The 26429-nt window shown below is 38.3% G+C and overlaps 1 protein-coding gene across 2 annotated transcripts in view; it reads left to right on the plus strand.

Moving 5' to 3' along the window:
* The window catches only part of LOC132396772 (lysine-specific demethylase 4C-like), a 379800-nt gene that overhangs the window by 336199 nt on the left and 17172 nt on the right, over positions 1-26429 (plus strand). For both annotated transcript variants that reach the window (XM_059974646.1, XM_059974645.1), the window contains exon 20: positions 7-126. In XM_059974646.1, coding sequence (XP_059830629.1) covers positions 7-126 — 120 coding nt within the window. The remainder of the gene's footprint in view (positions 1-6; positions 127-26429) is intronic.

Here is a 26429-nt window from a genome sequence, read left to right on the forward strand (position 1 = left end):
TTGTAGAGCAAAAATTGCTTGGAGCTTGGTCCTCCAGCAGAGGGAGAAGTTGTCCAGGTGAGATGGACTGATGGGCTGCTCTACGGTGCCAAATTTGTTGGATCAAACATCATTTACATGTACCAGGTAAGAAATGTTTGGTATGGTTCAAGTCATAACAAAAATTGTTAACACTTACGAGCAGGTTCATGGGAATTTAGAAGTTCTTTCTCTTACTTTGGTCTATCTAGGACAAGGTTAATAAAAATACAATTCTTTATTGAATAGTTTAATGTCCCTTTAAAATTGTTTTCGTTTGCAAATACCCTTTAAATTGATTAATTAGAAATATGTTCATTATGAAAAGCTTTATATATTTGAGTATTAAAGCAGAGAAATAAGAAAATGTTGGAAGCACTCATCAGGTCAGGCAGCATCTGTGGGTAAAAGATATAATGTTCCTAAATCAGAACTAGAAAATGAGAAATGGGTTAGTTTTAAGTTTTGGAGAGTTGGGGAAGGGTGAATGGGAGGGAAATATTTCTAATAGATTAAGTCCAAGGTTGTTGAGGCAGTTTGACTACTGGAATAACGAGGGCATTTAAAGAAAGAGAGAGAGAGAGAGAGAGACTGCAAACAAATGGATAGGTGAAAACCGTGGAAGGTCTGAGCAGAAATTAATAGATAATAATGGAAATTACAAATAGATTAGCTATTTTCTGCAGAGAGGGAGAAAACTGAACTAATATTGCATTTGGCAAGTATTACAGCAGAACTTTTTATTCATTGAATAAACAAAAAAAACAACTCAGCTAAAATTGTGGAATTCAATTATACAGGCAGTCCCTGAGTTACGAACGTCTGACTTACGGACAACTTGTTCATATGAACCGAGGAAGGAGAATGCCATCCGCCATTTTAAGTTGTTGCCGTTGACACTGTGTTGAGTGTTTAACTTTGTATTTGGCTTAAATTTTTCTTAGTAAGATTCATTCTGACCGCCCCCCGCCCCCCCCCCCATTCCAGTCGGCTGGTGGCGCAGTCAGATCAGCACCGGGCTAGAGAACGGAGGTTCCCAAGTTCGATTTAGTGACAGACCACTCCCGTGCTGGGTTGATGTTGATCCAGTGACTCCCATACCATCTGTGTCTGGTTGATGTCGAGCTCGCAACTTGACTTCGTTAAAAAAAAACACTGCCGCCTCCAGTTTAAATTCCCGCAGGAATATTGTAGAGGATCAAATGCCTAAACCCAGCACAGCCCCCACTTGTCCCATTTAACCTGTCTCGGTGCGGACCCAGAGAATCCTTAGGTGGTCCTTAGAATCCCAGGTGGTCCTTAGGACCCAGCGGACCTCGAGAGCCGGCGCAGGTCGGGACCCGCTGCCTGCAGTGTTTCTGTTCCATTGACGGGAAGCGATCGTGATTGAAAATAAAGTGGAAATAATAAGTCATTGGAAAAGCGTTAGGCTACAGTCGGTCAACGATTGGCACAATTTTAAAGGTTAACTGATGAACTGAGAATAATGGAGCATGTGAAAAGCCCTGCCCTGATGAAAGCTACAATTATTACTAAGCAATGCAGTGGTTTAATTATTGGGATACATACGTTTCTTAGTGTTTTATATGCATAGAAAGGTAAAATATGTACTACGTATCTGCTAAGACAAACGTTTGACTAACTGACAATAAATAATACTGGATGTACTTGTTCCAACTTATGTACAAATCCGACTTAAAGACAGACTCAGGAATGGAACTCATACATAACCCGGGGACTGCCTGTAGACTGAATAGAGCTGCTCCCTACAGCAGTCAACCAGTCTGTGCTTGGTTACTTCAGTATAGAGGAGACCTCAACATAAACCAGATGCAATGCACAGAGTTAGAAGTAACGCAAGAGAACCACTGCTTCACTACTTGGGTTCCTGAATGGTGTGGAGGGTGGAGATGAAAGTGTAGATGCTGCATTTCCTACAGTTGCATTAGAAAGTGCTATGTGAAGAGGAATGATTGGTGAGATGAAAAAGTGAACCAGGGAGTGATAAAAGGAATAGTCCCTTCAAAGTGCTGAGAAGCAAAGGGAGTTAACGATGTGTCCAGACCTCATCGGTCCTTTCAGGTGAAATGATTCACTGGTACTTCTTCCAGTCGAGTATTGCATATTGCCACTAACAATGTAGAAACTAAAAGCAAACAGGATAACCACTTTTTAGAGCAGGTGCATTCATTCCACAAGGTAAGCTGACAGTTACCTATCAGTTTGATTTTCCACACCTTTCCCTCTCTGACCTCTCTGATGATGGCTTCCTGCATTCATCCAACATAGCCCAATGTAAGTCTGAAGAACAACACCTCATTTCTGTCTGGGCATGTTGTAGCTTTCTGAATTAAATGTTGAAACCAATGATTTCAGATAACTTCCGTCTGTATAAGATTGACTGGATCTGCTGCAACGTTGGTCATTTGTAACCTTAGCTTAGTATTTTTTGTTGTTTTACAATACTACATAATCAGTTGGGCATCTCAGGAATTCTAGGTCTTGACAACAGATGTGACTTGCATTCAAAGGCCACTTATCTCTTGTACCTAATAAATTGGCCACTGCATATGTGTTCGTGGTCTTCTGCTGCTATAGCCCATTTACGTCAAAGTTCAATGTGTTGTGCATTCAGAGATGTTCTTGTGCATACTCCTGTTGTAATGCATTGTTATTTGAGTTACTGCCACATTAAATACTAGATAGATTCTGGCTGATTAGATATTTGCATTAATGAGCAGGTGTATCTGTGTATCTAATAAAGTCGCCACTGAGTGTACATCTTATAGCTTTTACATATCTCTTCATTTAATTTCACTTTCTCTCGAAATGCCCTTATTAAATTATCAACTTGACAGCTCCATAAACAGTAGAATAGACTCCATAACCTGTGCCTCATTTTAAGAGAGCTATCCACTTTGTCCTAACCACCCTGCCTGAAACTTAAAGCTATAGTTTTTTCTCTTTCCCAGTTCTGATGAGGGGTCCTAGACCTGAAGTGTCAATTCTTCTTCTCTTTCCACTGATGTTTTCTCACCTGCTGAATGTATCCAGCATTTCTGAATTTTATTTTCAGATTTCCACCATCTACATTTGTTTTTGTTAGACCAGGATAATTCTGGGTCATGATCAAGAAGGGTGTGGGTATGATAATGAAAGATGAATATAAAGGGAAAAATAATAGCAGGAGGCAGGTAGCTGCACACAGGAATGTAGGAGACTGCCATTTGGCCCGTCTGTCTATAGCTGCTTCCAGCACTGAGTGCCATTCTCTTAATCCCCTGTATCCCTGCAGCTTTCTCTCCACTTTGAATCTTTGCCACTTAGCTATTCAAAGGGAAAATTCAATATATCTGGTAACATGTCTTTTGTATATTGTGGGAGCCCACACCACCACAGGAAGAGACAGTAAACCACAAATATAGCTCATGAGTCAGATTGGTTACTTAGAACTGTGAGGCAGCAGTGCTAACTGTTACTCTCTCATGCCACCCAAGCAGATAGGTGTATATGAGCAGCTATTAAGTGAGCTATCTTCTCTGCTTCTGAAAACTTGTAGTGGTGGAAGGTTGCTGATAATACAAATGTTATCAAATCAGTAATTGAAACCATCAGATATCTGGAATCTTTACAACTGTCCTTTACAACTGGTTCATGATTGACATGCCTATCATAATGCAGACAAATGAAGTAGCAAAATTGCACAAAGGATGGTGTCAGGCATCAATGAACTAATGTTCACTAGGTTTCTTGACCTTGCTTTTCTTCAAGTTATGCAATAGAATCAAGTACAACCGTGCTGTCAGATAACCCTCTCTAAAGTAGAGCACTAAAGTACTGGATAATTCTAATAACGCACAAAATTCTCAACCTTGATTAAGTTATTGTAGTCCACACTGTGATTGTCCAATTGATCTATGACTCTGAAGCAAATGTATAATTTCTGATCCATGACTGGGTAGCATATCATAAAATGTGAAGAAGCTGCATTCTGCAGTGTCATGATTCTGTTTGTCTTGAATCTGAAATAAACTGATCAAACACGAGGAAATCTGCAGATGCTGGAAATTAAAAAAACAACACACAAAATGCTGGTGGAACAGAGCAGGCCAGGCAGCATCTTTAAGGAGAAACACTGTTGACGTTTCGGGCCGAGACCCTTCGTCAGGACTAACTGAAAGGAGAGATACGAAGAGATTTGGAAGTAGTCGGAGGAGGGGGAAATACAAAATGTTAGGAGAAGACCGGAGGGAAGCTAAGAGCTGGAAAGGTGATTGGCGAAAGTGATACAGAGCTGGAGAAGGGAAAGGATCATGGGACGGGAGGCCTTGGGAGAAAGAAAGTGGGGGAAGCACCAGAGGGAGATGGAGAACAGACAGGGTGATGGGCACAGAGAGAGTAAAAAAAAACAACAACTAAATATGTCAGGGATGGGGTAAGAAGGGGTGGAGGGGCATTAACGGAAGTTAGAGAAGTCAATGTTCATGTCATCAGGTTGGAGGCTACCCAGCCTGTATATTAGGTGTTGTTCCTTCAACCTGAGTGTGGCTTCATCTTTGTAGTAGAGGAGACCATGGATGGACATATCAGAATGGGAATGGGACATGGAATTAAAATGTGTGGCCACTGGGAGATCCTGCTTTCTCTGACGGACAGAGCATAGGTGTTCAGCGAAAAGGTCTCCCAGTCTGTGTCGGGTCTCACCATTATATAAAAGGCCACACCGGGAGCACCGGACGCAGTATACCACACCAGCTGACTCACAGGTGAAGTGTCGCCGAAGTGTCGTGAAGTGTAAGGGCAGGTGTAGCACGTGTTCTGCTTACAAGGATAAGTGCCAGGAGGGAGATGGGTGGGAAGGGATTGGGGGGGACGAGTGGATAAGGGAGTCACGTAGGGAGTGATCCCTGCAGAAAGCAGAAGGGGGGGGGGAGGGAAAGATATGTTTGGTAGTGGGATCCTGTTGGAGGTGGCGGAAGTTACTGAGAATTATACGTTGGGCCTGGAGGCTGGTGGGGTGGTAGGTGAGGACAAGGGGAACCCTATACCGAGTGGGGTGGCGGGCGGATGGGGTGAGAGCAGATGTTCTGGAAATGGGAGAGATGCGTTTGAGGGCAGAGTTGATGGTGGAAGCCCCTTTGTTTAAAAAAGGAAGACATCTCCTTCGTCCTGGAATAAAAAACCTCATCTGAGGCGGAGACAGGAATTGTGAGAAGGGGATAGCATTTTTGCAAGAGACAGGGTGGGGAGAGGAATAGTCCAGGTAGCTGTAATTGTCTGTCAGCTTATAGTAGATATCAGTAGATAGGCCATCTCCAGAGATGGAGACAGAAAGGTCAAGAAAGAGGAGCGAGGTGTGGGAAATGGACCAGGTAAATTTGAGGGCAGGGTGAAAGTTGGAGGCAAAGTTAATGAAGTCAGCGAGCTCAGCATGTGTGCAGAAGGCAGCGCCAGTGCAATCCCAACCTCACTATAAAACCTGCTGATAAGGGGGGAGCTGTTGTTGTCTGGCGTACTGACCTCTGCCTGGCTGAGTCACAGCGACAACTCTCTGATACCTCCTCTTATTTACCCCTTGATCATGACCCCACTAAGGAGCACCAGGCCATTGTCTCCTATATCATCACCAACCTTATCAGCTCTGGGGATCTCCCATCCACTGCCATCAACCTCATAGTTCCCACACCCCACACTTCCCATTTCTACCTCCTACCCAAGTTCCACAAATCTGCCTGTCCAGGTAGACCTATTGTCTCAGTTGCTCCTGCCCCACTGAACTCATTTCTGCATACCTTGACACTGTCTTATCCCCACCTTGTTCAATCTCTTCCCACCTTTGTTCTTGACACTTCTCACGCTTTGAATTTTTTCAATGATTTTAAGTTCCCTGACCCCCCACCACCTTATTTTCACCATGGACATCCAGTCCCTATATACCTCCATCCCCCACCCGGATGGTCTCAAAGCTCTTCGCTTCTTTTTGGATTCCAGACCTAACCAATTCCCCTCTACCACCACTCTCCTCCGTCTAATGGAATTAATTCTTACTCTCAATAATTTCTCCTTTGGCTCCTCCCACTTCCTCCAAACCAAGGGTGTAGCCATGGGCACCCGCGTGGGTCTCAGTTATGCCTGCCTGTTTGTTTGCTTTGTGGAACAGTCAATGTTCCAACTCTATACGGGTATCCGTCCCCCTCTTTTCCTTCACTACATCAACAACTGCATTGGCACTGCCTGCTGTACGCATGCTGAGCTCGTTGACTTCATCAACTTTGCCTCCAACTTTCACCCTGCCCTCAAATTTACCTGGTCTATTTCCAACACCTCCCTCCCCTTTCTTGATCTTTCTGTCTCCACCTCTGGAGACAGCTTATCTGCTGATATCTACTATAAGCCTACAGACTCTCACAGCTACCTGGGCTATTCCTCTTCCCACCCTGTCTCTTGCAAAAATGCTATCCCCTTCTCACAATGCCTCCGTCTCCACTGCATCTGCTTGAGGATGAGGCTTTTCATTCCAGGACGAAGGAGATGTCTTCCTTTTTTAAACAAAGGAGCATGGCCTCCTCTACTGTCAAGATGAAACCACACTCAGGTTGAAGGAACAACATCTTATATACCGGCTGGGTAGCCTCCAACCTAATGGCATGAACATTGACTTCTCTAATTTCCATTAATGCCCCTCCTCCCCTTCTTACCCCATCCCTGACATATTTAGTTGTTTGTTTTTTTCTCTCTCTCTCTGCCCACCACCCTGCCTGTTCTCCATCTCCCTCTGGTGCTCTCCCCTCCCCCTTTCTTTCTCCCAAGGCCTCCCGTCCCATGATCTATTCCCTTCTCCAGCTCTGTATCACTTTCACCAATCACCTTTCTAGCTCTTAGCTTCATCCCACCCCCTCTGGTCTTCTCCTATCATTTTGCATTTCCCCCTCCCCCCCCACTACCTAAAGTATTGGTATCTCTCCTTTCAGTTAGTCCTGACGAAGGGTCTCGGCCCGAAACGTCGACAGAGCTTCTCCCTATAGATGTTGCCTGGCCTGCTGTGTTCCACCAGCATTTTGTGTGTGTTGTATAAACTGATCAAGTTATTTTCCAAAACCTTTCTGGATGATTCTGGCAGTAGTTAGTGCTGCCACCAAACTACTCCAGCAACCTGAGTTTAATTCTGATATTGGGTGTTGTTTGTATGGGGTTTGCATGTTTTTCCTGTAACCATGTGGGTTTTGCCTAACTTGTCAGGTGTCTTCCCAGATTTTAAAAGTGTGCTGGCAGCTAAGTTGTCCTCAATGTAGATGATGGCTGGTGATCCAAGGGAATGGCCATATGAGAGAGGATAGGTTTCGAGGAATGAAGAGGGAGAATGAGACTGATATCAATGAGTGTAAACATAGATTTGATAGGCTGAATGCCCCATTATATCACTCGAAGATGTGATAAATCTCAAATGCTGTTGCCATCAGCACTCAATGAACAATGCAGGCACAATCACAAGAGGAAAAGTAGAACTTGTCTGGTTGCTTTGTAAAGGGCTGTATCATGAGATATTTTGCATCTACATAAGGATTCCCTGAAATACCATTGAATTTCATCTCAATTGATATCATTAAATGATATGGTGATTATAAATATAAAATGTTCCCCTCCTTTGTTTAAAAAAACAACTCCATTCAGTGTGTAAATTGACTTTGAAGGCCTGAACACAGTGAATTTGTTAAATCTTAACATTGCATAACATTAATGCTATAAATTCAATGAATGTGCCTTGCACAGGCATGTCACATGTAGCATTAGTTAATTTTATCAAGATTTTGCATAGTTAACTTGGCACTGAAATTGTATTGTAGTAATGCATTATGGCAACTCATTTTGGTATTTTACCATATAACTAGATGTCAACAGAATACTGTGTAAATCACATCTTCAATCTTTTGTGCTCTATCTGACTTTCAACTTTTCTAAGGGTTGAAAATGCAGTGTAATTTGATCATTTTAAGTTAAAATGTTGTGGTTGCCTCCAGTTTTTTTTTAGTTTTTGCATTAAAATAACTTCAGTAATGGAATGGCATCTGATAGGTGAGATAAACTTGTCATTTTATTTTCTTATTAGATGTACACCCAACAAGCAGTAAATCATATCCTGCCTCTTAAGGGTCAATAATCTACAAGATTAAAACTTTGTACAAATGAGAACCTTTTTATTTCTTGTGAAATATTTTGCATTATATGTTTTCCACTGTGCCACGTTTACAACACAATTACTTTTCTATGTTCAAACATTCTTGACTTTTAGGACTGCTTGTTCCTTTAAAATGAAATGTAAAGATGAATTTTAATTGAATATTTTCTGATTTACTTACTTTATAGCTTAGTCTTATTTAGATACAGCAAAATCAATGCAGTCAAATACTTTGTAATTGTAAAACAAGAACAAATGTTGGTAAGAAAATATTTTTAATTTGTAAAACAGCAAATCAAAATACTGTTTGTAAAATGAACTGAGTAAATTAGATTACTTTTTTACAAAGGAGAGAGGCTCATTTTATGAGTCAACATGCAATTTGACAGTGTGATATGAAGTCTTAAAAGCTTAGTCATATTTAGCTCAAATTTTGATTTCATCTTTGGGAATAAGAACCATGTTTCATTAAGTTAAGCATGAATGTATTACTGGCATATAAAATTGCATTTTCATCGAACTTTATGGTTTCTTAGCGACTTTATCTTGTATGAATTTGGATCCAATGAGAGTCATTAGAATGACTTATAATTAGCTAAATGTTTCACTTGGGAGGTAGGTTAAAAATATAAAACAGCAACCTATCCTATCTCAATCTTTTGTATCTTGTGTTAAACGAAGTTAGCATGCAATCTGTTCTCAGGAGAATTTTTCATAGAATCAGTCTTGGAAACCTGTAGCATAGGAAGAGAAGATTTAGCCCAGAAATGAAAAATCTTCGTTTCTTACTAGGAAACATAAGAGACTGCAGATGCAGGAATTCAGACCAGCAGACAACCTGCTGGCAGAACTGAGTTCTTTTGCAGTGCTTTGACCCAAAATGTCAATACTTTCTTTCCTTCCCCAGTTGCTGCTTAGCTTGCTGAGTTCCTCCAGAAGATCATTCATCAATTTAGGTTCCTAACTGTTATCAGTAGCTTTGATTGCAGTGATATTGAGCTTACATTGAAGAGGTGCAGAGGAGGTGCACAAGAATGATCCTGGAATGAATGGGTTAAAGTATGAGGCACGTTTGATGGCCTTGGGCCTACTCACTGGAGGTTAGAAGTATGAGGAGGGATCTCATTGAAATCTATTGAATACTGAAAGGCCTAGATAGAGTGAATGTGGGTAGTGGGTTTCCTATAGTGCAGAAGTTTAGGACCAGAGAGCACAGCCTCAGAATTCACGGACATCACTTTAGAACAGAGATGAGGAAGATTTGTTTTAGCCAGGGGGTGGTGAATATGTGGAATTCATTGCCACAGACAACTGTGGAGATCAAGTTTTCGGATGTATTTAAAGCAGAGTTTGATAGGTTCTTGATTAGTGAGGATGTTAAAGATTATGGTAAGAAGGCAGGAGAATGTGGTTGAGAAGGATAATAAATCAGCCATGATGGAATGGTGGAGCAGACTTGATGTGCAGAATGGCCCAATTCTGCTTCTAAGTCATATGGACTTGTAGACTATTCAAGTACCTAATCCCGTGTTCTGCTTCCATCATTTCAGAAAGTGAGCCCTATCTTCCTAAATGATTTTTTTTTTCAGTTCCCCTTTAATCACCTGTCAATTAATATTAAATCTGTGCCTCTCCAGATATAGGTATGTATGGCAAAAAAAGAGGCCTTTTGACTTACCCACCCAACTTCTCAGTATACTCTTAGCTCCCCAATCTCTTCCTGTAATCTTCTATTCACTTCCAAATCCAGACTATAGATCACCTAACCCTTCTTAGTGTAAATGTAAGGTTTCCAAGAAGCCATAAAGTTGAATGATAATATAAGTCTATATGTCAGTAATAAATTGGTTTAAGTTAATGAAATATGGTTCCTGGGATCCAAATCCTCATTTGGAGTATTGTATTTTATCAGTCTGTTAATGGTGGCCAGTGGTGTGGTGGCATCTGGACTTGAAGGTGAGTGGTCTTGGGTTTAAATCTGACTGACTGTTCACACACTTTTCAACCATGTTGGATTGAGCATCAAGCTAGCAACTGGGCCTTGTGAAAAACCAGACAAATACTAAAGACATAGCAAGGTTGCTGCCCATTGCGCCTGAAGGCACGGAAAGGATGGCCAGACTTTTCTTGTAGTAGCTTCAGTTCTCCAATCCTCATCAGCAGATCTCAACTGCATCTTTTCTAATTCTTTAAAGTCTCCTTGAGGTGTAGTGACCAGCATTACACACAGTCCTCCTGTGGTGAACTTAGTTGTTCTCTGTGTAGTTACAGAGTCACATGGCTCAGTAGCAGGCACACAGTGGACTCTTAGATCTCTAATCTCTTCTCAGAATCCTTTATTCACTTAAAAATTTGGGCCATTTGACTGTTCAACCCTCTTAGTTGTGCTGGGCAGATGTATGGCAGATACAGTTTAATGTGGATAAATGTGAGGTTATCCACTGTGGTGGCAAGAACAGGAAGGCAGATTACTATCTAAATGGAGTCAAGTTAGGAAAAGGGGAAGTACAACAAGATCTAGGTGTTCTTGTACATCATTCAATGAAAGCAAGCATGCAGGTACAGCAGGCAGTGAAGAAAGCTAATGGCATGCTGGCCTTTATAACAAGAGGAATTGAGTATAGGAGTAAAGGGGTCCTTCTGCAGCTGTACAGGGCCCTGGTGAGACCCCACCTGGAGTATTGTGTGCAGTTTTGGTCTCCAAATTTGAGGAAGGACATTCTTGCTATTGAGGGAGTGCAGCGTAGGTTCACAAGGTTAATTCCTGGAATGAGGGGACTGTCATACGTTGAAAAATTGGAGCGACTGGGCTTGTATACACTGGAATTTTGAAGGATGAGAGGGGGTCTGATTGAAACATGTAAGATTATTAAGGGATTGGACACACTGGAGGCAGGAAGCATGTTCCTGCTGATGGGTGAGTCCAGAACTAGAGGCCACAGTTTAAGAATAAGGGGTAGGCCATTTAGAACAGAGATGCAGAAAAACTTTTTCACCCAGAGAGTGGTGGATATGTGGAATGCTCTGCCCCAGAAGACAGTGGAGGTCAAGTCTCTGGATGCATTCAAGAGAGAGTTAGATAGAGCTCTTATAGATAGCGGGGTCAAGGGATATGGGGAGAGGGCAGGAATGGGGTACTGATTGTGTATGATCAGCCATGATCACGGTGAATGGCGGTGCTGGCTAGAAGGGCCGAATGGCCTACTCCTGCACCTACTGTCTATTGTCCTTGCTAGATCAAAAACTAGCACAAAAGAAACCTATGTTACTCCAAAAGTGTTGGCTTGCATTTCTTTCTGCTTCTTGTACATTTTTACATACAGACAATGAATGAGGTAGTTCTTATACCAATGTAATAGACAGAACTTGTTCAAAAGCATCAGTTGAACATATTATCTCACCAATTTGACCTTTATTAGATTTGCATTTACACACTTGTAATAATAGTCTTTGAATATTGGAAATATTCTAAGCCTGCCATGAGAAATCAGGCTACCGAAGGAAAATATTTGCAAATGGTGGAAATGGAGTCTATCAGAGGTTTATGTTTTAAAGAATAGTTTCTATTTTTGTTATATTGAATTTAGTAGAGTTAATTGTATTTTACTGATCAGAAAACATGTAGAAGCCAGGTTGGAGGTTACTATTGAGCAATCTCAAAGTATTCTTCAAACAATTTGATCATTAAATTACATTACCAAAGAACTAAAACCTTGAAGAGTATCTGAGCAATGGTTATGTTGAATTTATATTTTAGTTGTTTTAAAAAATTGATTTTCAGAGGTATGTCCTATAGTTTGTTCTGTGATATTTGCTAATGGACGCATTAGTGCATTTGGATTTCAAACAAATTTGTACTTTGCTGACTAGTTTCCTAGCAAAATAATTCAGTCACATTTATTATGACATATTCTAGCATTGCTGTATTTAAATTTCTTTTTCAATCTTTTTATTGATTTTCATATATACACAAAAAAACATAACATAATAATAAGTAAATTATGAATACAATAGACTTGAAATCACGTTGATAATAAGATAACAATATCCTATTAAACATCAACAGAAGAAAATACCTTAATCAATCAAGTCCATATGATTATATATGAAAAAAAAACAAAAATAACCACTAAAAAAGAGAAAGAAAAAAAAATTTGAAAATATGCGAAAAAAAAGTATATATTAAGAAAAATAAAACTCTAAACTAAACTAACATGGGCAATAATAATAGTTTACAAGTATATGATAGTGTCAGCAAACTCCGGAACTCCATACCTGAACATGAATAAACAGAAAGAAGGTCTGGAAAGGGCCAAATTAATTCATATGAAAATGTCGAATAAACGGTCTCCAAGTTTCTTCAAATTTAATTGATGAGTCAAAAATAGTGCTTCTAATTTTTTCCAGGCTCAGATAAGAAATAGTTTGAGAAAGCCTTTGAGACGTGGTAGGAGGATTTACTTCTTTCCAGTTTTGTAATATAGACCTTCTGGCCATTAATGTTACAAAAGCAATCATTCGTCTGATTGAAGGGGAAAACTGATTACCATCCTCATTTGGTATACCATAAATTGCAGTAATAAAATGAGGTTGTAAATCTATTTTCCAAATTGAGGAAATAGTAGTAAATATGTCCTTCCAGTAATTATGTAAAGTGGGACATGACCAAAACATATGGGTCAATGAGGCCACTTCTGAATGACATCTGTCACATTGAGGGTTAATATGAGAATAGAATGGAGCAAGTTTATCTTTAGACATATGAGCTCTATGTACAATTTTAAATTGTATTAAAGCATGTTTAGCACATATAGAAGAAGAATTAACCATTTGCAAAATTTTTTCCCATTTATCTGTTGATATATTATATCGAAGTTCTTTTTCCCATTCTTGTTTAATTCTAACTGATATTTCTGGTTGTATCTTCATAATCATATTATAAATAAAAGCTACTAATCCCTTCTGACAAGGATTAAAGGTAAAAATCAAATCTGTAAAGTCCACCAAAGTTGAATTAGGAAAAGATGGTAAAACTTTATGTAAGAAATTTCTAATTTGTAAATATCTGAAAAAATTAGATTTAGGTAATTCAAATTTGTTGGAAAGTTGGTCAAATGACATCAAAGTATCTTCAAAAAAGAGATCACGAAAACATTTTATACCTTTCCTTTTCCATATGTTAAAAGCTTGATCTGTCCAAGAGGGTTTGAAAAAGAAATTAAGTAAGATAGGGCTATCAAGAACAAAGTTTTTCAAAGTAAAAAACTTACGAAATTGAAACCAAATTCGTAATGTATGTTTAATAACAGGATTAGATATTTGTTTATTAAATTTAACTAAATCAGCTGGAAGACAAGAACCAAGAACAGAGAATAGAGAATATCCCTTTACCTCATTGCATTCCAAATTTACCCACTGTGGGCACAGTGGTGAATCCAAATCTAGTTTCCAATACATTAAATTACGAATATTATTTGCCCAATAATAAAATCTAAAATTGGGTAAAGCTAAACCACCATCTTTTTTAGATTTTTGTAATTGCTTTTTACTTAACCTAGGGTTTTTATTTTGCCACACAAATGAGGAAATTTTTGAATCAAGGTTATCAAAAAAAGATTTAGAAATAAAAACTGGTAGGGCTTGAAATAAGTATAAAAATTTCGGTAAAATCATCATTTTAATAGCATTAATCCGACCAATTAATGATAAAAACAAAGGAGACCATCTTGTAGTAAGTTGATGAATTTGATGAAACATAGGTAAAAAATTCAGTCTAAATAAATCTTTATATTTCTTGGTAATTTTTATACCTAAATAGGTAAAGTTATCAGTAACAACTTTAAATGGTATCCTATCACTCAATAAAGTTTGTGCATTTAAAGGAAATAATTCACTCTTATCTAAATTTAGTTTATAACCAGAAAAAGTACCAAATTGAACCAACAAGGATAAAATAGCGGGAATAGACCTATCAGGGTCAGAAATATATAACAGCAAATCATCAGCATAAAGTGATAATTTGTATAACTTCTCATTACGGGTAATACCAAAAATATTAGGAGATTCACGAATAGCAATAGCTAAAGGTTCTAATGCAATATTAAATAATAAAGGACTTAAGAGACAGCCTTGTCTCGTACCACGAGATAATTGAAAAAAAGAGGATCTATAGTTATTTGTAAGAACAGAAGCAACAGGTTTATGATATATTAATTTAATCCATGATATAAAGTTAGGACTAAAATTAAAATTTCTCAATGTATTAAATAAATATATCCATTCAACTCTATCAAAAGCTTTTTCAGCATCTAATGAAATAACACATTCTGGGATTGTGGGAGGTGAAGTATGAATTATATTAATCAATTTTCTAACATTAAAAAAGGAATACCGATTCCTCATAAAACCAGTTTGATCTTCTGAAATAATCTGTGATAGTACTTTTTCTAATCTAATAGCTAAAATTTTTGTAAGAATCTTAGAATCTACATTTAATAGTGATATAGGGCGATAAGATGTACATAAAGTAGGATCTTTATCTTTTTTAAGAATTAGAGAAATATTAGCTTCATAAAAAGATTGAGGTAATCTCTTCTTAGCAAACGCATCATTAAAAATTTCACATAACCAAGGAGAGAGCAAAGAAGAAAAAGTTTTAAAAAATTCTACTATATAACCATCAGGACCAGGAGCTTTCCCTGAATTCATTGATGAGATAGCCTCTCCTATTTCCACCATAGAAATAGGAGCATCTAACAGGCTATGGTCTTCATCAATCAGTTTAGGAATATTCAAATTGTTAAAAAAATTATCTATCATGGACTGGTCACCATCAAATTCTGATTGATATAAAGATTTATAAAAATCTTGAAAGGTATTATTAATTTCTTTATGATCAGTAGTTAAACTACCGTCTTGTTTGCGAATTTTAATAATTTGTCGCTTAGTCGAGATAGCCTTTAATTGATTAGCTAACGGTTTACCAGTACGATCACTGTGAATATAAAATTGAGCCCTGGTCCTAATTAATTGATTTTCAATTGAAGAAGATAATAGTAAACTATGTTCCATTTGAAGCTCAACTCTCTTCTTATAAAGTTCTTTGGTAGGAGTCACGGAATAAATCTTATCAATTTCCTTGATTTTATCCACTAATAAAGCAATGTCTAAATATCTTTGTTTTCTTTTACCAGCAGAATATGAGATAATTTGTCCACGAATAAAAGCCTTAAAAGAGTCCCAAAGTATTCCTCTGTCGATTTCTTCAGTACAGTTTGTTGAGAAGAACAAGTCAATTTGCTGTTTTATATAGGTGATAAATTCTGGGTCTTGAAGCAAAGTAGCATTAAGCCTCCAAGATCTGATATTATTGGAATAGTCCGAAATCTTAATAGATAACTTCAAAGGTGCATGATCCGAAATAGTAATAGAATCATATTTACAATCAATAACATCCGTTAATAACCGATGATCAATAAGAAAATAATCAATTCTAGAATAGCTATGATATACATGTGAAAAAAATGAAAATTCTTTATCTTTAGGGTTCAAAAACCGCCATATTTCTGTAATTCCCGAGTCAACCATAAATGAATTAATAAGTAGGGCTGATCTGTTCGGAAGAGTACGAATAGGTTTAGATCTATCCATCGAAGGATTCAAACAACAATTAAAATCTCCACCCATTATCAACATATATTCATTTAGATTAGGAAGGGAAGTAAGTAAACGTTTAAAAAATTCAGGGCAGTCAAAGTTTGGAGCATAAATATTAACTAGAACAACTTTCCGATGGAAAAGTAAGCCAGTTATCAACAAAAATCTACCCTGTGGGTCAGAGACAATTTCATGATGTGTAAACGATATTGAGGGGTCTATAAAAATAGACACACCCCTAATTTTAGTGGTACAATTCGAATGAAATTGTTGATCCTGCCAGAACCTAAAAAAACGTTGATTATCCTCCCTCCTGATATGGGTCTCCTGTGCAAAGATAATATTAGCATTCAGTCTATGGAATACTTTAAATATTTTTTTACGTTTAATCGGATGATTTAAACCATTAGTATTCCAGGAGATAAAGTTAACAGATTTATCCATCATACTAATATTAGTTGTGTATATCATAAAAGGTTAGAAAGACACATAACCCACAATTCAGGAAGGAGGAAAATTGATTCAGGAGCAACCGGAGAACATGACACCTCAACAATATTAATAATTTAAAGTCGGCCCGTAAACTGAAAGCAAAAAAATAAAAAGCAAAAGCGTGAAAAAAGATCCCTACCCCCTCCCCCCACCCTTCAAAAAAAAGCCAAACGGCAGACGCATAATCTAATACTAATATTACCCCCATTTCAAGATGGCAGCTCTATAAAAAGATTAAAAGATAACACCCAAATTAAGATATAGAGTTGCAAAAAAATATATATATCAATCAGAATAAAAGAAAACTAATATAATAAAACAAACAATCATTAATAAAAAAAGTATAAACGTCAAAATTTAAAAGTGTAATATACCTTTAAAAAAAATCCCATGTTCAAATACAAGATGACGTTTCAAAAGCAAAGACTTATGGGAAGAAGAAACGCCATTTTGAAAAAGCTATATTACTAAATACAAATGTGAGTTCAGCAATCTGTTAAAAGACAAAATAAGATTTAAAAAAAAGGGATATAATAAACAGTACAATATATATAAAAAAAAACCCAAAAATCCAAAACATTCGTCCCATATCTGAGTACAGGCAAACAAATAAATGATTACAAAAAACAGAATCTTACGGGAAAAAGAAACGACATCTTAAAAAAAAAGGTAAATCATTATTGCAAAATATAAACGTATATAACCAAAACAGAAAAAAAAAGATATTATAAAAATTAAAAAGAACATCTATAAACAATGATGATAGTAAAAAAAAACACCCGACCCATAGATCAAAATAAAAAGTTATAACCCAGCTTCATAGGTTAAAACTTAAAATAGAAAGATATCCTCTCTCCGAAAAATCTTCCACATAACACATAGTTCAAGTTGCAGTAGAAGATCGAAATTCTTCAACAAATTTCTTCGCTTCTTCCGGAGTGTTGAAAAATCGTTGACTGTTGTCGTCCAGCACAATTCTAAGCTTCGCTGGATACATTAAAGCTTGTTTAAGTCCAATCGAGTGAATCTCTGCCATCACTGGTTTAAAAGCGATTCTGGCTCTCATAACCTCATAAGAATAATCTTCAACAATTCGAAATTGGAAGTTATTGTAAGAAATCATACCTTTTTTACGAGCTAATCGAATTAAAAGCTCTTTCTCACGAGGATAATGAAGGCGAACAATCACCACTTGTGGTTTATCAGTCACAGACGAAAACCTCGCAACTATGTGAGCACGGTCAATAACAGGTTTCGATTGCAAACCTTCAGCACCGAAAATTTCCCACAGTAATTTAGAGAAAAATTCAGTTAAATCACCGGACTCAACTTTTTCGGAAAACCCGATAATACGCAAATTCTGTCTGCGAGATCGATTTTCGAGATCAGTAATTTTAAACTTATGCTGATTTACAACTTTAAGAGTCGATTGTACCTTCTTATCCAACTCCTCAAGTGTACATGCTTTTTCAACAATTTTTCAAGAGTCTCCAACTTATCTTCATGCCGCTGAATATCCGTTGCCTGCGACTGAAACTTAGTATCAAGCGATTTAACAGCTCCTTCAAGTTCAGACATTTTCGTGGTAAACATGTTTTCCAAACTTGCCATTCTACTTTCCAGCTTGTCTTCCAAACTTGCCATTTTACTTTCCAGCTTGCTTTCCAAACTTGCAAGTTTAGTGTCCAGAAGATTAGAAATTGCATCGATAGATAAAGGCTCCTTAGACGATTTCTTACTTGTAGCCATTTTAAGTTTGGCAAAGTTAGATCAAATATAGTTTTAAGGAAAAAAAAGTCAATCGAAAATATCAACTCATTTGATTAAATTCGAAAAGATTTGATTAAAGGGTGATTATAGTTAGAAAGTGAAGAGCGCCTAAAAGGCAGATGTTTACGTCGCCATCTTGAAACTCCACCCCACTGTATTTAAATTTAAGGAATAATTTTTAAATTGATAGCCAAGAAGCCTGTGAAAATGTGCAACACAAATAAAATCATGTAAACCAATATCAAAATATAAGGTCAGTGACTCACTTCTGATCAAATTTATTTAAACAAAGGAATATGGTACTTTAAACTGCAGGAAAAAATGTTAATCGTTTTAGTTTGTAATGACAATAAATATTCTTTCCCAAAATGGAAAACAATTAGCTTCACTGAAATGGAAAATTGTACTCGGAGTCTTGCTTGAAGTATATATATATATCTTAATTCTACTTTTTGGCTCATGAAATGACTGGGGGGCTGCGAGGAGTAAAGAAGAAATATAAATTACAAAAGGCAACTTATCCTTTGTTCCTCCAGGAACTATCAACTTTAATTTGGTTGAATAACAAAGCGCTTTGCATTAATTTGAATGGTGTTAATTTACATAAAAATACGATATCTCTGCCAGATACTACCAAGGTCTACATAAAAAATAATGGCTGCAGTATATAAATATTTACACCATGTTAAAATTAGGCATAATTCCTGTTGTCATCAATATTGGAATTTCTGTTAGGTTGCAAGGAAGCTAGAAGAATGTTCACAATAACCAGTTATGGCATTTTAATTTTTTTGACTTCAAGTAGCATAGTAGTTGTATCCCATGGTTATAAATAGCTTAAATATACACATATGCAGATGTATCTTCTCGTCTGTATCATTTGCTCATTTGTTATGTGTTGTGTCATATGAAGTGGATGATCATGGTCTTTCCATGACCATGATAGTTCTTGGCATGTTTTTCTGTAGAAGATGTTTGCCATTTTCTTCTACTGGGCAGTTTCTTTATAAGACGGGTGACACCAGCCATTTTCAATACTCTTCAGAGATTGTCTGCCTGGCGTCAGTGATCACATAACCAGGACTTGTGATATGCACCAGCTACTCACACGAACATCCACCACCTACTCTTTTGGCTTCATATGACCCTGATCCAGAGGCTAAGCAGGTGCTACCCCTTGGCCAAGAGTGACCTGCAGGTTAATGGAGAGAAGGATTGCTTTACACCTCGTTTGGTACAGATGTATCTAATCCCAACATCCAATCTCAACTGTATACCTGTCCCAAAAACATTATTCCATTTTATTCAAACAACACACACAAAATGCTGGTGGAACACAGCAGACCAGGCAGCATCTATAGGAAGAAGCACTGTCAATGTTTCGAGCCGAGACCCTTCGTCAGGACATCTGCAGATTTCCTCGTGTGTGTTCCATTTTATTCAGCTGTTTTTCTTACTCAGCTTCAATGACCAGTCATACTCTTTGCATTTTTTGTTCTGATGGAGATAAAGTATGAAATGTAAATAATTAATCGAATGAACAGTGTCACAAAATATCCTCTTTTGATGCCTGACGTTGGTAATTTCATGCAATTCCCAAATGTTACAGCAAAAAGGTTAAAAAAATGCACATTATGTGTGTGCATTAGGTACATTGTGATTTAATGCACATTAATCTGCTATCAGAAACGTTTTGATTAAACAGGTTCATCAATAGCCTGTTCCCTCATATGTGCTTCTGTCACCAACCATGTAACCATATAACAATCACAGCACGGAAACAGGCCATCTGGGCCCTCCTAGTCCGTGCCGAACTCTTAATCTCACCTAGTCCCACCTACCCGCACTCATCCCATAACCCTCCACTCCTGTCCATATACCTATCCAATTTTACCTTAAATGACACAACTGAACTGGCCTCTACTACTTCTACAGGAAGCTCATTCCACACAGCTATCACTCTCTGAGTAAAGAAATATCCCCTCGTGTTTCCCTTAAACTTCTGCCCCCTAACTCTCAAATCATGTCCTCTCGTTTGAATCTCCCCTACTCTCAATGGAAACAGCCTATTCACGTCAACTCTATCTATCCCTCTCAAAATTTTAAATACCTTGATCAAATCCCCCCTCAACCTTCTACGCTCCAATGAATAGAGACCTAACTTGTTCAACCTTTCTCTGTAACTTAAGTGCTGAAACCCAGGTAACATCCTAGTAAATCGTCTCTGCACTCTCTCTAATTTATTGATATCTTTCCTATAATTCGGTGACCAGAACTGCACACAATATTCCAAATTTGGCCTTACCAATGCCTTGTACAATTTTAACATTACATCCCAACTTCTGTACTCAATGCTTTGATTTATAAAAGCCAGTGTTCCAAAAGCCTTCTTCATCACCCTATCTACATGAGACTCCACCTTCAGGGAACTATGCACTGTTATTCCTAGATCTCTCTGTTCCTCTGCATTCCTCAATGCCCTACCATTTACCCTGTATGTTCTATTTGGATTATTCCTGCCAAAATGTAGAACCTCACACTTCTCAGCATTAAACTCCATCTGCCAACATTCAGCCCATTCTTCTAACCGGCATAAATCTCCCTGCAAGCTTTGAAAACCCACCTCATTATCCACAACACCTCCTACCTTAGTATCATCGGCATACTTACTAATCCAATTTTCCACCCCATCATCCAGATCATTTATGTATATTACAAACAACATTGGGCCCAAAACAGATCCCTGAGGCACCCCGCTAGTCACCGACCTCCATCCCGATAAACAATTATCCACCACTACTCTCTGGCATCTCCCATCTAGCCACTGTTGAATCCATTTTATTACTCCAGCATTAATACCTAACGACTGAACCTTCTTAACTAACCTTCCATGTGGAACTTTGTCAAAGGCTTTGCTGAAGTCCATATAGACTACATCCACTGCCTTACCCTCGTCAACATTCCTTGTAACTTCTTCAAAAAATTCAGTAAGGTTTGTCAAACATGACCTTCCACGCACAAATCCATACTGGCTACTCCTAATCAGATCCTGTCTATCCAGATAATTATAAATACTATCTTTAAGAATACTTTCCATTAATTTACCCACCACTGATGTCAAACTGACAGGTCTATAATTGCTAGGCTTACTTCTAGAACCCTTTTTAAACAATGGAACCACATGAGCAATATGCCAATCCTCCGGCACAATCCCCGTTTCTAATGACATCTTAAAGATCTCCGTCAGAGCTCCTGCTATCTCTACACAAACTTCCCTCAAGGTCCTGGGGAATATCCTGTCAGGACCCGGAGATTTATCCACTTTTAAATTTTTTTAAAGCGCCAGTACTTCCACCTCTTTAATTGTCATAGGTTCCGTAATTTCCTTACTTGTTTCCCACACCTTACACAATTCAATATCCTTCTCCTTAGTGAATACCGAAGAGAAGAAATCATTCAAAATCTCTCCCATCTCCCTCGGCACCACACATAGCTGACCACTCTTGATTCTCTAAGGGGCCAATTTTATCCCTCACTATCCTCTTGCTTTTAATATAACTGTAGAAACTTCTCGGATTTACTTTCACCTTATTTGCCAAACCAACCTTGTATCTTCTTTTAGCTTTTCTAATCTCTTTCTTAAGATTCCTTTTACATTCTGTATATTCCTTGAGCAATTCCTTTACTCCATGCTGCCTATAACTATTGTAGACATCCCTCTTTTTCCAAAACAAATTTCTAATATCCCTTGAAAACCCTGGTGCTTTCAAACCTTTAACCTTTCCTTTCAACCTAACAGGAACATAAAGATTCTGTACCCTCATAATTTCACCCTTAAATGACCTCCATTTCTCTATTACATCCTTCCCATAAAACAACTTGACCCAATCCACTCTCTCTAAATCCCTTCGCATTTCCTCAAAGTTAGCCTTTCTCCAATCAAAAATCTCAACTCTAGGTCCTGTCCTGTCCTTCTCCATAATTATATTGAAGCTAATGCTATTGTGATCACTGGACCCGAAGTGCTCCCCAACACATACATCTGTCAGCTGACCTATCGCATTCCCTAACAGGAGATCCAACACTGCCCCATTTCTAGTCGGTACTTATATGTATTGTTGCAAGAAACTATCCTGCACACATTTCACAAACTCTAAACCATCCAGCCCTTTTACAGAATGAGCTTCCCAGTCTACGTGTGGAAAATTAAAATCTCCCACAATCACCACCTTGTGTTTACTACAAATATCTGCTATCTCCTTACACATTTGCCAACAGACTAGCAAATAGAGTTATTTGACCTTCCATCCTTTAAGACTTTTCAAGTTGTGGTCTGTATACAGTCAAAAGCCAAGTACTTTTCACTCATCACCCCCTTCTCACTAATGTACAATGTGTACAGGTCTCCTAGTGATTCCTGTTTGAAGTTCTCATTCTTTGAGGTCTTAGCCTTCCACTTTATTTGTAATCTTCACTCTTTTGTTTCCATCTCTGTAGCAGTGGACATTAATCCTTCTCCTGAAACTTTGTTTTACTATTGACTGCTGTTACATCAACCATAGACACCTCAGATTCTGTTCACTGCTTGAATTTCTCCACATTCTCTTCATTCTGTTCACCTCTTTGACCAAATTTAGCTTAGTTTACCTAATTAATCCTACTTTGGCTCAACATCCTAATGAAGTAGTTATAGTCATTTCTGAAAGCTAAAGGCTCAATAGAAAATTAAGATAATGCAGCCTGGTAGATGATTATTTGACATTATGTACCAGTATCAATCCATTTAGTAGATCCATTCCTTTCCCAGAGTTTACAAAGCTCCTTAAAGTGATAATGAAGTTGATTTTTGAAAGTTAAAATTAAATCTGCTTTCACAACACTTTTGCACCACAATTTCTGATTGTGTTTTTGCTAATTGTCTTAAATCTGTATTTTCCCTTTATTGATCTTGCTATCACTGAAAATTAGTTTCAAATTATTCTATAAGACCTTCTCTGTTAATGACTGCAAACCCATCCTCTCCATTGTACCGTCTCGCTGATAAATGTAACAAAAAGTAAATGTAACACTTTAGCTAAGGCTGAATTATTGTAAATAATTACCATAACTTTGCACCTTGTCGTTACTTGACAAATTCAAAGATTCCTCAGCTGCCACCTTGAAAGGTTACACTTAAAAATGTAGGTACAGTGCATTCCAAGTTTCTCTTTAACACCACCCACAACAGTGAAATATCCATTTTGAATCAAAAACATCTATAGTTGTACTGTGGAGAGCATTCTGACAAGCTGTATCACTGTCTGGTATGGAAGGGCTACTGTACAGGACTGAAGGAAGTTGCAGAAGGTTGTAAGTCTAGTCAGCTCCATCTTGGGCACTAACCTACAAAGTACCCAGGATATCTTTAGGGAACAGTGTCTCAGAAAGGCAGCGTCCATTATTAAGGACCTCCAGCACCCAGGGCATGCCCCTTTCTCAGTGTTACCATCAGGTGGGAAGTACAGAAGCCTGAAGGCACACACTCAGTGATTCAGGAACAGCTTCTTCCGCTCTTCCATCCGTTTCCTGAATGGACATTGAAGCTTTGGACACTACATCACTTTTTTTAAATATACAGTATTTCTGTTTTTGCATATTTTAAAAAATTTATTCAATATACGTAATTGATTTACTTGTTTGTTTATTATTGTTTTATTTTATTTATTATTATTTTTCTCCCTCTGCTAGATTATGTATTGCATTGAACTGCTGCTGCTAAGTTAAGAAATTTCACGTCACATGCAGATGATAATAAACCTGATTCTGATTTTATTCTACCTTGTTACTAACTGTACTTTATAATCAGACCCAAACTCTTAGCTAAGTAAATAGCAAAACTAAGACTATAAGACATATGATGGAGCAGAATTGGGCCATTTTGGCCCATCAAGTATACTCTGCCATTAGGTCATGGGTGATTTATTTTCCCTCTCAACCGGCTTCCCTTGCCTTTTCCCTATAACTGTTGATGACCTTGCTAATCAAGAACCTATCAATCTCCGCTTTAAATATACGCAACAACTTGGCCTCCACTATGACAATGAATTCACCACCTTCTAGCTAAAGGTATTCTTCCTCCTCTGTTCTAATGAGACATCCTTCTTTTCTGAGACTGTGCCCTCTGGTCCCAGATTCTCCCACTGATGGAAACATCCTCTCTACATGCACTCAAGTTTAGTTTTTATTTTCAGTGAACTGTACACATGTACACTCAAGCCCCACATAATGCTACCCTGCATAGTGCTGATTTGTTACAATGTGGTTTTTCAATTCTTTATTGAAAATTTTTTTAATGAAAAATTCATTCTAAACAACACTTAAAACTTCTCAAGTGGTCACCTTTATAGTAAATACTCAATCAGCAACGAGAGTGCTGATAGCTGCGCCATTCACAGCTAATCACGTATTAGTTTATGGTCAGCCTTTCTGGCACATGTGAACAGTCTTACTCCCTTGCCAATTTATTCCATTTTTTTTCACCCATAATGTCTGGAATACAGCCTGCAACTTCCAGTGAAGGTAATACATCTAAGATGTCTAGGAAAAGCATTAGCATAAATGTGGAATTGCGATTAACTTCTTCTCCCAGAGAGTTGTGGGGGACTGGAATGCACTGCTGCGGAAGGCAGTGGAGGCCAATTCTCTGGATGCTTTCAAGAAGGAGCTGGATAGGTATCTTATGGATAGGGGAATCAAGGGATAAGGGGACAAGGCAGGAACCGGGTATTGATAGTAGATGATCAGCCATGATCTCAAAATGGCGGTGCAGGCTCGAAGGGCCAAATGGTCTACCTCTGCACCTATCGTCTATTGTCTATTCTCATGGTGAGAGCCTTAATAATGAAGAGCTTGGAGAATTGGCAGGGCAGTGCATCCTGGGTGAATCTGAGGACATGGATGGAGAAGAGGAAACAACAGCAATAAATCTCAGCACTTGCATCATCACGATCACACAAATCATGGACCAGTTCATCGATAATGACCCTGACTGAGAGCAAAGCAATAAGGCAGAGAGAGGTGTTCTCAACATGATTTCCTGCTACTGAGAACTGCTTCATGAGAGGAAACTTAAGAAAGGGCAGTCAAATCTCAACACCTACTTGAAGAAGAAGTTGAAGTTAGAGGAGCACCCACAGCCTGGTCCCTCCTCTGAGATGAAACCACCACCCTTTTCCTTCCGCTGCCACTGTGATGTGTTGCTGCTCCATTGATGTATGGGTTAGGCCTATCTGCGTGCTTGTTATTCTACAAATTACAGCATATACATAAAATAATATCATCTATCTCAGGTTTGTTTTTTTTTATCGGGCACACACGTCCATTTACGTAATGTTACAATGACCCCGCAGAGCACCTCCGAGGAGCACATCCTCGCCAAACAAAGCAACGTTCCTCCGCACTAAGGTACAGAACATGGTGCATATAATTCACACACACAATACATGAAGTAATATGACCACAAATAATAAGATGCATTTATGACTCAAGCTAAAATGTAACCAGTATAATGCTACTGGTGGTTCAAGTGTGATGAGAACTGGCTGGTGGCAGGGAGTTCGGTAATCCTACAGTCTGGGGAAGAAGCTGTTTCCCATCCGAATGGTTCTTAATGCTATGGTATTTTATGTCCAATAGTAGGGGATTGTTTAAAAAGGTTGTTTGGCGGTTGGGAGGGATCATTGACAATACTAAGAACCTTGCATATGCAGGACTTCTGATAAATATCTCTGGTGGGTGGAAGAGAGACCCTGATGTTCTTCCCAGCAATCCTCACAATCCATTGTAGGAGCTTGAAGTCTGATATCTTGCAATTCATGTACCAGATGATTATGCATCTGATCAGGACACTGTTGATGGTGCTCTTGTTAAAATTTGTTAGAATAGGGGAAGGGGAGCCCCACTGGCTTCAGTCTTCTATGGAAGTGGAGTTGCTGCTGTGCTTTCTTGATGGAAGAGTTGGTGTTAAAGGACCACATGAGATTATCTGTTATGTGCACTTTCAGAAACTTGATGCTCCTAACTCTGTCCATGGAGGAGCCATATATGTGCACTGAGGAGTGGTCTACAATCATTTTTTTGGTCTTGTTCACGTTGAGACTCAAGTTGTTGTGCTTGCACCATTCTACCAGTTTGATCATTTGATTTGATCTGGAACTGCAGTCAACCGTTAGCAGTGAGCTGAGCACGCAGCCCTGGGGTCACCAGTCCTCAGTGAGATGGAGCTAGAGATGTTTCTGCCAGTACGGACCGACTGTGGCATTCCTGTCAAGAAGTCCAA

The sequence above is a fragment of the Hypanus sabinus genome, chromosome 7, assembly GCF_030144855.1.
Source record: "Hypanus sabinus isolate sHypSab1 chromosome 7, sHypSab1.hap1, whole genome shotgun sequence".
NCBI lineage: Eukaryota > Metazoa > Chordata > Chondrichthyes > Myliobatiformes > Dasyatidae > Hypanus > Hypanus sabinus.